This window comes from Amborella trichopoda, chromosome 4 (genome assembly GCF_054954075.1).
Source record: "Amborella trichopoda isolate Santa Cruz 75 chromosome 4, AtrichopodaSantaCruz75HAP2 v2.0, whole genome shotgun sequence".
Classification (NCBI taxonomy): Eukaryota; Viridiplantae; Streptophyta; class Magnoliopsida; order Amborellales; family Amborellaceae; genus Amborella; species Amborella trichopoda.
This window is the reverse complement of record NC_142339.1, coordinates 20,756,416-20,770,684: the sequence shown is the minus strand read 5'-3', so window position 1 is coordinate 20,770,684 and position 14,269 is coordinate 20,756,416. Positions and strand designations below refer to the sequence as shown.

The following is a 14,269-nucleotide window of genomic DNA, read 5'->3' as shown; positions in this document are numbered from 1 at the left end:
ACGTGGTCCTGTGGCTAGGAAGAAAAAAGTAATAAAGCCGAAGGAAATTTTTCAAATGTTGTCCTTCTCGCATCTCTAGAAGCACAACATTCGGCTGGGCAAGCTGTTTGAACGCATTTTTCAGCACCTTCGTTTCCGATGCAGAATAAAGAGGAAGCAGGTCAATAAAGCCTACAAAACAGTGGAAATTTCGACAGTCTTAAAATGGCTCCAAAATCGATCACGATCTTCATCAACACTCCAAAAGGCAACATGTCAAGTTTCATCATGATCAGATATGTCTAAGGCAATGAACATAAAGAAATAATTTCGGTAAAATCGGCCTCTAGCACCCTAAGATGGACCCTGTAGCTAAAACTATATTTTTGGTAAATCTAACAGCTGTGGGACCACGTCATTGGATCCGACATGGTGGGTCAAGTTTAGGCTTAATCGGGCACTCCAGGATAAAGTTAGGGATAAAATACCAAAAGAAGTAGGCCGCACACTATTCTCGTGTGGCCACCCTGCACCAAAGCACCATTAAAGGTGTCTGTTTTTATAGTCACGGGCAGTGACTTTCGAGGCCTATATCTCACTCGTTCCAAGTCCGATCTCTCTCAAATTTTGTGAGCATGTTTGTCTCATCAAGACGAGTGTTTCGATATATGGTACGCTCCGTGACGATGCCCGAGCAGGGAGAAAAAATAGAGAGAAGTTGTTGATCCGTGAAGAAAATTACAAAAAATTCAGTAGCAGCACGCCTCACTCAAGCGACCAAATCATGGCGCTTGCATACCCGAACGGCAAGAAACCAATTGCATTATGTGTGTGAGGTCCATGGATATCTCTGGATTGTACCCCATGTACAATGAATAATTGGATTTTACACATGGAGGCATCGAAGCTGCTGTAAATTCCAACCGCCGGATTTTAAGATTTCGGTAAAAAACTCAAGACGACGAAATCTTCATCCGGACATGAAATCGAGCTGCGTTTATTGCAATGTGATCGTGACGGCATGATTAGTGTGATTCAACAAAGAAACTAAAGAAAAACATTAAGAAACGAGCACACAATCGATCCAAAATTTTCAAGATTCAAGCAAATTTCAAGTTTCATTATCATGGCTTAAAAATATGATTCATGGCTCGAAGTTGGTATCAAATCGATCGCCATGCAAAGCCACATAAGAAAACAATCATCATTTGATTAAATGGGCATCAGAACAAACCTGGATCAGTCATGGAAGATCACACAAGTTCTCGGGCAGCAACAGGGACTGTTCTGGAATTCCGCACATTGTTAAGTAGGGGGCAAAATAGTCCTTTTACACCCATTTTTAGAATTTCTTTTAATTCAATTAAATTGTAATTATCCTCAATTTTGGGTAGTTTTTGGGCGTCTACCCATGTTTAGGCCCAATTCTATATAAGCATGTAAAGCTAAATTATAAAATCCCCTTGGGTTCATTCTTAAAGATTCAATAAAGACTTCATTTTTGCTTAAGTTCATGAGTACGTCTTGGAGAGAGAGAGAGAGAGGAGAGAGAAGAAAATGGTTGATACCCTTTGGTAAGGTAACTTTCTCTCTCTTTCTCTCTTTCTCTATCCTCCCCTCTTTCTCTCTCTTCTTCTTATCTTTATCTCTCTCTCTCTTCTTCTCATCTCTATCTCTCCCTTCTTCTCATCTTTATCTTTCTTTCTCTCCTTTCTTTTCGTCTTTATCTCTCTTTCTCTCTCTTCTCATCTCTATATCTCTTTCTCTCTCTTCTTCTCATCCCTATCTCCTTTTTGTTCTTCTTCTTAAAGCACAGGCATCAATGCCTAGTGCCGACTGTATCTTTCTCTCTTCGCTCTTCTTAAAACACAATTGGCAATGCCTAGCACGGACTGTGTCTTTCTCTCTCCGCTTTTCTTAAAACACAGCCAACAATGCCTAACTCCATTTGTCTTTTTCTCTTCACTCTTCTTAAACACAGCCGGCAATGCCTAGTGTCGACTGTGTCTTTCTCTCTTCTCTCTTCTTAAAACACAGCCCTCAATGCCTAGCGTCGATTGTGTCTTTGTCTCTCCTCTCTTCTTAAAAAACACAGACAGTGATGCCTAGCACTGACTGTGTCCTTCTTGCCCCCTCTCTCTATAACACAGTCAGCGATACCTAGCACCGACTGTGTCCTCTCTCTTCTTCTTCTAACACAGCCGATGATGCCTAGCGTCGACTGTGTCTTCTTTCTCTTCTTCTTCTAACACAGCCGGCGATGCTTGATGCCGACTGTGTCCTTCTCCCTCCTCTCTCCTTTCTTTTATCTTCTCTCACACTCTTCTCCTTCTTTCTTTCCTTCCTCTCTTTCTTTCTCTTCTCATCTTATTCTCTCACTTCTTATTCTCTCTTTATGATTTTCATGCCTTCTATCGTCCTTCCATTTGACTAAGAGGGGTTGAGATTAGCCTCTTATGGTAGCCCTGTCGTTTAGCCGTAATGTTGTTGTGCTAGAATTACTATGCCCGCTTTATTGCCACGACAGACTAACCATCGCATCTAGATAGTCAATATGTTGACATTTAGTAGTAACTCTGTTGAGCCTGTCTGAGTTACCGAGCCCATTTTACTGCCACGTTTGACCAATTACCTACCAGCTTAGTCAATGTGCTAATCTCCCGATCTAGTCAAATTCTTTTCTCCCCCACCTTTCTTCTCTCATTATTCATATCTTCTTTGAATGTGTATGCCTACATGTATTCATCAAGAAGGTAAGGTGAGGTCTGCTGACCCACTTGTCTTATAACCTTTCCCATATGTGTGTGATTGCAGAAAATAGGAGAATAAATGCCAAGGGAGGCAATTTCGAACCAGTTTTACGATTGGGGGGCTTTTTTCGTGATATAAGAGGGTGCCCATGCGGGCTAGCTCGAGTAAGTCCTGAACCCACCTTAAATTCCTCTCTCATCAGTGGGTAATATATGCCCTTGTTCTCGAGCGAGGTTCTCAAGAGAGCGATCTCAAAATGTCCCAGGTCTCCTCTGAAACCCAATATGCGTGCCGCTCGATCATCCAGATCCGGAGGGCGAGATCGAGGCACCTAACCAGTAGGTACGGCCATTGGACTCAAGAAATAATCATATCTGAATAGATTTGTGCCATTCTTAGGCCCATAGTTTGAGCGACCCTGCTTTCTCTACCATTTTCATAATTTAACCATTTTTGCTAAGATTTGAGCAGATTTCATCCCAGAGATTGGCGCGGATCAGAGCGTAAACAGATAGTGGGCACAAAGACTAGAGCAAATTTTCAAGCAAAAAAAAAATCGAAATTGATACCTTTAACAAGCCACTTTCTTAAAATCAAGACAAGGGAATAGGTTACAGTCCTTTAAATAATAATTATAACCATTTCTACCCTTGTTAAACCACTGTAAATAAACTCAAATTTCAACCCCTTATCGGGTAATTACATATAAAGCAAGACTAGCTTATGAATTACACATTCAATAGGACAAATTATACAAACTATGTCTCAAAGCTTAGATATAACATATAACTGCTCCAAACAAAATTCCGGAGAATTAAATCAACGAAGTAGGGAATTAGAATGCCAAATTAAGATGGGGAAGCCATGTGTCGAACCCCTTGTGCTGGAGCCAAACATTCGGGCTCTATAAAGACTTAATTTTGTCCCTACGGATTGTATAAAAGTCTCTAATCTAAATGGGAAGCAATTATACACCTTAAAATCATTTTTTATGATCTCAACATAGTGATATTATCATCCAAAATAGAATGCAAAAGGTTTGCATCAAATCAGATGAAAATCAAGAGAGTTATGACTAAACTACACAAGGTGGTCCCTCAGAACACCAAAGCAATATGGTATGAAAAGTTTCTGAACCCTCACAAATAAAAAGGTGATAAAAAACATCTAAAAAATCTAAGGTATATTGTGTCTATTGTATTTGAAGCAAAATAATCAAAGGATATTATTCATGGTCATGTATTCTCATGCATATGGGCTATAACTCATGAAGCACCACACCATGAATAAGTGGGATGAAAATGGATGATCAAGCAAGGATTCTAAGATCAATAAAGCTACTGTAAACTCAAAACTCCAGCAATTATTGATGCTTAAGAATGTGAACTTATGTGAAAAAAAATTCAAGGGAGTTTACCTTGATGAATGTACACCATGGACTCATACATAAAAAATGAGGACCACTATAAAGATCACCAAGATCATCAATGGAAATCTACGACTTTATGAGAAAAACGTGGGGTCAAATTCTTTCTTGAATTATCTCTCACTAGGCTTTAAAAGGGGGTACAAATTTTCAATATTTTGATTCAAGTGTTGAGTCTTTTGAGGTTTGAGATCTTATGATGTGTTTTTATAACATAGGTGTAACCTTGGATTCAATCAACATCCTTGATGCACTAATCCAAAGGAACATGAGAGGCTAATGTACCTAGCCACCTATCCACATCCAACCACTAGGATAAAGGGATGTGATTTCACAACATTATCAGTCACTCTAACCCTAGTTATGCCACTTTTACCTTTTTTTTATTATCTCATGTTTTCATTCCAATTGTATTCAATATGCCATTCCAAAAACAACATTGGTTTTTAAATAATGTCTTAGTGTAGAGGTCTACCAAAGGTAATGGGCAATATAGTAATTGACAAAGCTTACACATGTGAAAAGAATATACTTTATCAAAGCCAATCACCTTATAGATCTAAAATTTCAAACCAACAAATCCAAAGCTAATGTCCCCTTCACACATGTGTGTGAAGATATTTTGAACTCGAGAAAAAAATGATTCTCTTTAATATTATTATAAAATTTAATTAATCTTCACACCTGTCAAGCATGGAACATGTGTGCGTTAATTAAAAAGGGACCTATAAGTTATAACATTATATAAAATAATATAACGATATATAACATAACACCACAACCCATTATAAAACAAACAAACAAATACGAATCTGGTCCCCCACTTAGGGATCAACGCCCATCTAGGTGGTGATCCTAGGGTGGGGCCTGGGGTGCCATGTGAGAGCCTTATGGCCACTCGGATGGCACCTGGCACTTCCACTGCAGGACGAAGCTGGAATTTGGACCAAACAATTTGTAAAACCTCATTTTGAGCAAATAAGAATTCTAAAAAGGAATCTAAAATTCATAGTAAATATTTAAAAAATTTGTTAGAAATTATTAGGCTTCTATCATCAGTATAATATCATACAAAAGGTATAGTGAGATCTCAAGCTTACAACTGTAGGTATCGGAGTACTCCATTGGGTGAGTCCCGAATGATGTTCCGCCAAGTATTAGATCAATCTAATGGCGTAATTGGCCACATTAAAGATGTTGAGCCAAAACTTTCGATCATCTGACTCTCAATAGATTATAGGTGTACCCTTGTGGGATGTAATTTAACTCAATTGCAGAGATCATCTCAAAGCACATGTGCATTGTCTCTCCCAAATCCGAATAATGCATTTGGAAGAGTGGCTTTCCGTGCGAAATGAAAATGCATATGCCATGGAATGGTCTCGTGTCAGGATACGGGCTTATGTCCCATAAGTTTTAATCATTCTATACAGTTACTCAATAAAAACTTGGGTTATATTTTTCTCGTTTGGATTCTCTCCAAGCCCGGACCAATCACAAGCAATCAAGAGGTTAACTTATAAAATCATGACTAAGAGGTGACCCTCACACCTCCTTGAGAATTTTCTTTCTCAACACGTGAACTCTCAATACATCATGCGTACTCAGGGAAAAAGAATTTGAGCCCCATTTCATAAGGCGCCAAGATTTTAATATCTCAATCGCTCCCACTGAATGAGAGACTACTGGAATTTAGGATTTGAAAGGCCATATTTCCAACATAAATAAGAATGTCGAACAATATTGAAGGAATTTATACTTTTGGTGTCCTTGAGATAACCAGGATGAAAAGGAAAAGGCTATCGTTGAATTCTTCAGCGTTTGTTTTATTTCTCGACCTAAACTTCCATTTTCTTTGGAGGGACTCCCTTTTAAGAGGCTTGAGCTAGACAGAGCGTAGGAGCTTGAGGCTCTTTTTTCTGTTGATGAAATTAAGGATGATGTATTCTCTCTTCCTAGAGACAAAGCTCCTGGACCAGATGGCTTCCTGATGGCATTTTTTCAATAATTTTGATTGTGAAAGGGGATCTTCTTCGATTCTTTACAAATTTTCATTTGGATAGCACAATTAATAGAGCTCTTAACTTTCATTGCTCTGATTCCCAGAAAGCAGAACCTAGAAGCGCTTTTGGATCTTAGACCTATTAGCTTGTTGACTTCAGTCTACAAGATCTAGTGAAGGTTTTGACTAATAGGCTAAAGAAAGTTAGTTATTTGGTTATTCAAGGCTCCCAGTTCACCTTTATTAAAGGTACACTGATCATTGACAGTATTCTTGTGGCATAATAGGTGATATATTCCACCAGAGTTGAGGGTTGTACGGGCATTATTTGTAAACTAAATTTTGAAAAAGCATATGATAGGATTGAATGGGATTTTTTGGATGACATCCTTACATGTTTGAGCTTTGGCCTTATTTGGAGAAAGTGGATTAAAGGATGTTTATCATTCACCCATCTCTCTGTTATTATCAATGACAAAGCTTGTGGGTGCTTCCAAGCCTTTAAGGGTCTAAGACAAGGGGATCCCTTATCACCCTTTCTCTATACCTCAGTAGGGAAATCTTTTAGTCTTATAATGAACTCGGCTTTGAGGGTTAATCAACTCGATAGCCTAAGGATTCATGGATGTGAGGATCATGTTTCCAATTTGCAGTATGCATATGATACCCTTCTTCTCACTTTGGCTTCTTTGGTTCAAGTGCAGCATATTTGTTTATTTCTCAAATGCCATGAACTCATCTCAAGAGTGAAAATCAACCTTCATAAGTCTAAACTGATTGGTATTAAATGTGTTAATGAAGATATTGAGAGATATGTTGCTTGGTTAGGATGTGGCACACAAGAATTCCCATCTAAGTATCTTGGTGTTCCTTTGGCTGATGGTAGACTTCCTAGATCCGCTGGGGACCCAATTGTGGAAAGGTTTGAATACAAGCTAGATGATTGGAAAAGTAGATATCTCTCTTTTGGGGGCAAAGTTACCCTCATTAATTCAACTCTTGCCAATACTGATGTGTACTTTCTATCCATGTTCAAAGCGCCAACCTCGGTTCTCAAGAAGCTAAAGTCTTTGATGATAAACTTTTTATGGAGTGGTTTGCCTTCGCCTAAGAAGTACAATTGGGTTAGGTGGGAAAAAGTTTGCAGGCCTAAGGTTGAGGGAGGTTTAGTTCTTTGAGGACTTAAACATATAAATAATGCCCTACTCACAAACTGGTAGTGGGGAGTATCTATCGAACCTCGTCGTGAGTGGTAGAAGGTTATTGATGCTAAGTACGATATTGATCAGACCGACCTTGACCCTAAAAAGCTCTCTAGCAATCGCTCGCCCTTCATGATGTGGAAAGGGATTAACTATGTACGTGGCCTCTTTATTATGTACATCATATTAAAAGTGGTGGATAGAGCAAGAACTAAGTTATGGCTAGGGAAATGGTGGGGTAATGTACCCATCATGATTCAATTTCCAGATGTATGTTGCTGGGCAGCTACCAAACAAGCGACGATTTTTTATATGGCTGAAGGTTAGGGACTTAATTGCTTTTGGAAGGTCAATTTCACAGTATGGAGGATTGATGAGGCCACGAAGTTCCAGTTTCTTGCTTTGATGTAGCAACTTAACTCTTTTTGTTTTCCTATTAGACATGACTATTTAGTCTGGGAGCGTACTCCTAATGCCTGTTTTTCAGTAAAATCCTTGTATCGAGAAGTAAGTAATAATAGAATATTCAATTTGAGTAACAAAAATACCAAGGTGTGGATGATTAAGGCACCTAATTGAGTCAGAGCTTTCTTATGGTGGCTGGAACAAGCCAAGGTATTGATGGGGGATCAACTGAGAAAGAGGGGGACGGTTTTGGTTATTGTCAATGTTCTTTGTAAACAAGCATCCGAAGATTGTCATCATCTATTCCACCACTACTCTTTCGCTACTTCCTTTTGGAATTGGACTTCGACGATCTCAAAATGGTAGTGGACTATGCCTAGAAATATCCAAGGATTTTTGCTTCTGTCCTCAACCCCCCTTTTACAAAACGGGCATCCAACTTTGGCACATTCTTTGTGTTGTGGTGCTTTGGTTTGTGTGGAAAGAAAGAAACTCGCAGATTTTCGAGGGAGTATCTCACGATCAAGCTGACATCTCTATGGGAATGACAAAACTCATAGTTCATTGGGCTCAAGCTTCCTTATGTTTCAAAATCTGTCCCAAAGAATTATTCTTTACTAATTTTGTGGACCTTCTCTATCATTAGCTGCATAAATTTGTTAAGCCTTCTCATTGGATCCCCCTCCGACTAGTTGATTCAAGTTAAATTTTGATGGGAATGTTAGACTTGAAACCCATAAAGTTAGTTTTGGTGGGATTTTTAGAGATCATTTCGAGAATATTCTTTTTTCTTTTTTGAGAACTTAACCTTTGTGACATCAATGAGGTTGAATTAAGAGCGGTCAAAGAAGGTATCTCCTAGCTTTAGGGCGATCATAATCGCATCATTATTGAGAGAAATTTGGCTAATGTTATCAAGTTATGCATTTACTATTCCTCCATTCTTTGGCAATGGACCTTCATTTTGGACGGAATTTCTTTGACTATCTTAGCCAAAGAGTTCCATTCCACATTATCATAGAAAGAAATGGCAAGGCTGGTGCTTTCAAGAAATTAGGAACCGTTAACGTTCAAAGAAAAACAATGTAAGAAAAATAACTATTATGAAAAATAATAATTAAGCTTTAAAAGGGGGCGTAATATTTAGACCGTACATAAGGAGGACCCTTTAAAGAGGGACGTAATATTTAGACCGTAAATAGGGAGGAACCTTCTGCCAGGTGCTCCGACGAGCTCTTTATTTTTCACTTTTATTTGTAATTTCGGCGTCGCCCAAGCCGAAATTTTATATTTTGCAGCGAAATTTTCTTCCATTATTTCGCGTGGGTAGAGAGAGAAACTGTGCGAGTCGAAAGGCGTGTACTGTGTGTAGAGAAAGAACCTTGGCCTCCGCCGTACGTGAACCTAATGCGAGAGTATAAGCGAGATGGGGGACGATTTGGCGTCAACCGTTGCAAGTAGAGTTGAGAAACTGGGAGCGCGCGCTACAAGTTCAAGCCCATTCTTTTGCAGAGGGAGGAGAGAGAGAACGGAGCTAGAGATTTAGCCCGTTTCAGTGCTCTTTCTAATGGCCTCTGCCACTTCAAACCCATACACAGGTTATCCTTATTCATCATTTGCACCTTCCCTTCTTTCTTTATCTCTCTACCTCAGCTCTCTCTCTCTCTCTTTAGTTTTATATCATTGGATTTGCAGATGATGTGAGCCTTCTGATAGTCCTAATGGACACCAATCCTTATTTCTGGGGTGCTATGAACGGTGCTGCTGCTTTCTCTCAATTCCTAAACCAGGTAGCTTCACGCCCATCTCGTTCCACTTTGTCATGGATCTTTTTGACGTAAGCTCTGTGTGTGTGTTTCTTTTGCAGGTCCTGCCATTTTTGAACTCGATCCTTCTGCTAAACCAACTCAACCAGCTTGTTGTCATTGCAACTGGAGTTAACTCCTGTGACTATTTGTATGATTCTTCGAGGGTTGGCCATGAGAGTGAGAAGAGGTCTACAAAGGGGATTCCTGGTCATTCTTTGGAGATTCTACAAAAACTTGAAGATTTTATTGCTAAGGACCAGCAGTTGAGCAATAGCGATGAGGCTCCTGGAAAGATATGTTCTCTCTTGTCGGGTTCCTTGTCCTTGGCTCTGTGTTGTATCCGTAATTCCAATTAGGCTTACCTTCTTATGAATCATAGTGAACCTGCATTTATGTTTTTTATCCCATTTCGTTGAAATTCAGTAGTCTAGGAATTTCTGTAAATGTGGTTGTTTCATTTATATCGAAGATTGGATTTTATTTTTTGTCGACAGGTATATATAGTAGGTAGGAATGAAACCAGTGACATCACACCTTCAAGGACTCGGACTCATTCCTCCTCATAAATTGGATTTTAGTATATCAAATTTGTTTTCCGTTTGATTTGAGTTCACAGATATCCAGAGAATCTTGCGAACTGGACCTGTTCATCCACAGCCCAGGGTGAGGATCTGTATTAAATCATTGACTTTAATTCATCTTGATCTGATCTTTTCAATGCATAGGACCTTTGGCTTGCCCTTCTTATTACATTGTCTCTCTTTATGTTGATTGTTGTTATTTTATTGTGCATGATTTCTAGAGTTATATGATAGTTTTAGTAACAAACTTCTAAGGTTTTGCCTGGCTGCATGCTTGAACAAATGGCGTGCTTTATTTTGTTCGAATTAACCATTATTTTTTCATGCTTCTCATCAGACAAATATTGGCTTAAGCACAAGTATTTCAATCCTCATTAAGTGGCTCAGTGTTAAGCTTGCACATGACTGTGCATATGACATATTGCTGAACTAATCTCAGTAAGGCTTTAATTTCTCTTTTAATATTCTATAAAAAAATGAGCATTGAAAGTGGTGCCCAATCCATCTGGGCTCAAATCTGCAAACTATGTTCCTGTGACTTCTTTCAAATGCCTTGAAGGATCTAGATGACCACGCGTCAGTTTTCATAATTCATACTTTTGAATGTTCCTTAAATACTGATTGTTCTTCTATTTCCATTTGATTTTCAAAAAAAAAGAAAAATGGAAAAAAAAAACTTTATCCAAGTTGAGGCTTTGGTTGCATTTGATTCCTAAAGGTTATGTGCCCCCAGTTAAGAATGAACGCTACAGTTCCATGGGGGTCACTGCCGTAAGTTGTGAAGCCTATGGAGCCATGTCCTATGGAGCCATGTCGTAGTGCTGCGGATCCACAGGACTTCTTGACCATATGCTGTGTGGGCCTATGGTATATGGGGGCCTTGGCCTAAAGTAGTAGGTATCGTCAGGCTGTTCCCCTTTCCATGGCTTGGGGTGTAAGGACTCCATGGTTATTATCTAATGACCATGATCTTATTGGGACCCAATAGGCATCTGCAAAGAAGTTCATAAGGGCATGCTTTGAATGTTATGAATAATATGGTACTGCAAACACATATAGCACTTTGGCCTTATTCAACATTCACCATGGGTGATTCCCATAGGCCTCATTAGTTGCGTTTTATGTTTTACATGCGTCAAGTGGAATGGAAAAGTTGATTACCTTGGATAGCCCATGCTAATTTGTTTCTCAAGACTTGCCATGGTTTATGAGGGCTTGTTGATGATGGAACTGGTATGTTGGAGCAGTGAGGTACCGTAGTGTGTATGTGGGACTTTTCAGCCTGAAGATTATGACTTTGGCCAGCTTCCTTGAATTTGGCCTCGTTGACCCTTATGGAGCTTGGACGCTGTTGCCAATGTCCTCAGATGGAATGGATTCTGAAGCATGTTACTGCTGTTGAGCCTTTCAATCAGTAGCACACATGAGTACACGAGCTTTTAATTAATGGCACAGTTACTAAGGTGCGATTATGACATTTGTCATGCATATAATTTACTAGAAACAAAAATGCAATCTGTAGAAAGGAGTAAGGATGGCATATCCTTCATGGGGTTGTTATGAAGTTTATGTGAAAAACAGCTTGGGGCCTTGGCTCATATTGTAGTGTAGCTTTCAAGAGGATCTTGGTTTGTATCTCTTTCTGGTACTTTACTCTCTAGAGAGTGCTTGCTAGCTTTTTCTGTCACATCCTTTCTAGTTCGGGGCTCAAAAGTATTGTGCTAGATGCCCGGATTGAGGTTTAATTTCTATTTCTTGATGATTCCCTGTGATATGCTCTTTGTGGCCATGCTATACAATCTTCAGTAATACGTAATGAGATAATTCAAGCAGGTTTCTTCTACACTGTACCTGTAACAGCAATGTTGGACGGAATTGGATGTCTTTTGTCACATAATTTGATTTCTTGTATTCTAACTTCAGTTCTTAATAATTAATTGTTCTCTCCATTGTATGTGAAATTATTTGATTTCTTGTATTCTAACTTCAGTTCTTAATAATTAATTGTTCTCTCCATTGTTTCGTCAAATTTGTTTGGATGGAATACATATGCTCTAAAAAATTTATTGTTTCTTCAGTAAACAGTTGCTAACTGAATTCTCTAAACAGATTTTGTGCTTGCAAGCATCACCTGATGGATCAGAGCAGTATGTTACACTCCTGTTTTATACTTGGTTCATGTTCTATTTCATCCAACAACTCTGATTGGTTTACTTGGCAGATATGTTGCCATCATGAATGCGATATTTTCAGCTCAGCGTTCCATGGTATTGTATACGTAAGAAAGCTTGAATGGAATAATCGCATTTTCTTATGTTTGTCTCTTATCTCTGCTGTGTGTCTTTTTCCTGATTTTGCTTTAATAATAGTTTCTAACAACGCTTATAGACTTGGCCGAGTCCATTTGGTTTCAGCCGAGTTACTCGGCCATGGAAATTGGTGTACACTCCTCGTAATAACCGAGAAAACTCTCTTTTTCTATTTCTAAATCACACCGCTGTGTGCCTCCTCACTTTTTCTCTTTCTAAATCACAGAGTACGAGAAAAGGGCACTGCTTTTCTCTCTCTAAAAACGGGGCACAAGCCTTCGCCTTCTCTCAAAACAGGGCACTATAGAGAGACCCTGGCAAAATCCTTGCAAATCCTCTCTCTTTCTCTGTCTCCCTCCCCATTTTGCAGTTCCCACAACAAATTCATTTAGCTGTTAGTCATCAATCTGGCTCCTCTCTCTTTCTCTGTCTCTTTCCCGATTTTGCAGTTCCCATAACAAATTCGTTTGCCTGTAAATCATCAATCTGGCTTTGATCTCTCTCTCTCTCTCTCTCTCTCTCTCTCCCCATTTCCCAGTTCCTACAACAAATTCGTTAGTTTACATGTCATTGGTTTGGCTTTGATAGGTTTTTCTTTTGTTTTTTATTTGGTTGAAGAAGAGGAAAGTTGGGTTTCTAGCGTGGTTGCTAAAGAGGGCGAGAGGGTCTTTCATAGTGGGGCTTTCTCTCTTTCTCCGTCCAAATGGGATACACAAACTGTAGAGGGCCCTTATATGGAAGAGAAGTTTGAGAATTCATGGCCCTTATCAACTGAAGCATCTCCATGACATTGCCTGGTCCAGTTCACCACTCTCCATAAAGAATGGCTAAAGTTACCACCTTGTTTCTCTCAGTTCCACCACTTATGGTTCTTTGGCAAGCATTCTCTCTTTTGTTTCTCACCACAAAGCCCAAACAAAAGCATACCAAAGGGCGTCAATGACCTCAAACTCATGGAGGGCCTTGATTTTGAAGATCTTAGCTTTCTTATGAAAATTCTGCCAAAAAGCACAAAAAAATTGGGTGAAGAGAGAGAGAGAGAAAGGAAGAGGGGGGGGGGGGGGGGGGGGGGTCAGAGAGCTGTGGGAGTGAAGAGGGAGAGAGAGAGCTCTAAGGGGGACACGTGCCCACAGCCTTCTCTCGCGGGTACATGGGCCAAACCCCTTTCCCTCCTTTTGTTTTTTATTTTTATTTTTTGGTTTTCTGTTTTCTTTTTTCAAAGTTATTACTACTCGGATGAATCCATTAACTTGGCTCTAGCCAGGGCCGAGTCTGAATTTGATTTCTCATAAAAATTTGGAGTAAGTAGATTTAAAGCTCATTCATAGGTTTAAGTATGATGAGGTTTTTGTGGACAAAAAAAAATTTTCCTATTATGAGGCCAGAGTTCTGTTTGACAATGCTATTAAAAACTCATATGCCGTCAGTCATTTGGTAGTTATGTGGCAAAATTACGAAGTATTGAGTTTCACTCATAGTTGTTGGGATTGGAAGTGGGGGATCATGAAATGCTTTAATATCCGTTTGGTTGGGGCCACTGTCTATAAAATGCACATGTTAGGGATCTAGATGCCCCAAATGTTGGGGATATCAAGAATCCAACCTTTTGGGGATCTTGATCCCGACCTTTAGGGAATTGCTCGCAACCTTAAAGAGAATGTATGTTCTAAGATTTTATCAGCAATAACATCGGAGCCTTATCCCAACTATTGGTTTAGCTACACGAATTCTGTTTCGCCATTCCGCTCTTTCAAAGGCCATGCTTTAGTCGAATCATAAGTCACCATATCTCTTCTCATTACTTTT

General features: G+C 39.3%; 1 protein-coding gene across 49 annotated transcripts in view; it reads left to right on the top strand.

Annotated features, from left to right (window-relative positions):
• Window positions 1–8,964: 8,964 nt before the first annotated feature.
• Window positions 8,965–14,269, top strand: part of LOC18423392 (basal transcription factor complex subunit-like protein) — an 87,580-nt gene continuing 82,275 nt past the window's right edge. For 24 of the 49 annotated variants that reach the window (XR_016053334.1, XR_016053335.1, XR_016053338.1 and 21 more), the window contains exons 1-6: window positions 8,965–9,363; window positions 9,461–9,555; window positions 9,633–9,909; window positions 10,190–10,236; window positions 12,264–12,301; window positions 12,376–12,421. Coding sequence is in view for 20 of the 49 variants with exons in the window: in XM_088863829.1 (XP_088719955.1) it covers window positions 9,333–9,363; window positions 9,461–9,555; window positions 9,633–9,909; window positions 10,190–10,236; window positions 12,264–12,301; window positions 12,376–12,421 (534 nt within the window). In the remaining 29 variants the exon portion in view is untranslated. Of the gene's footprint in view, window positions 9,364–9,460; window positions 9,556–9,632; window positions 9,910–10,189; window positions 10,237–12,263; window positions 12,302–12,375; window positions 12,433–14,269 lie in introns of all 49 variants that reach the window. The other 25 variants (XR_016053345.1, XR_016053347.1, XR_016053341.1 and 22 more) reach the window with 3 other exon arrangements.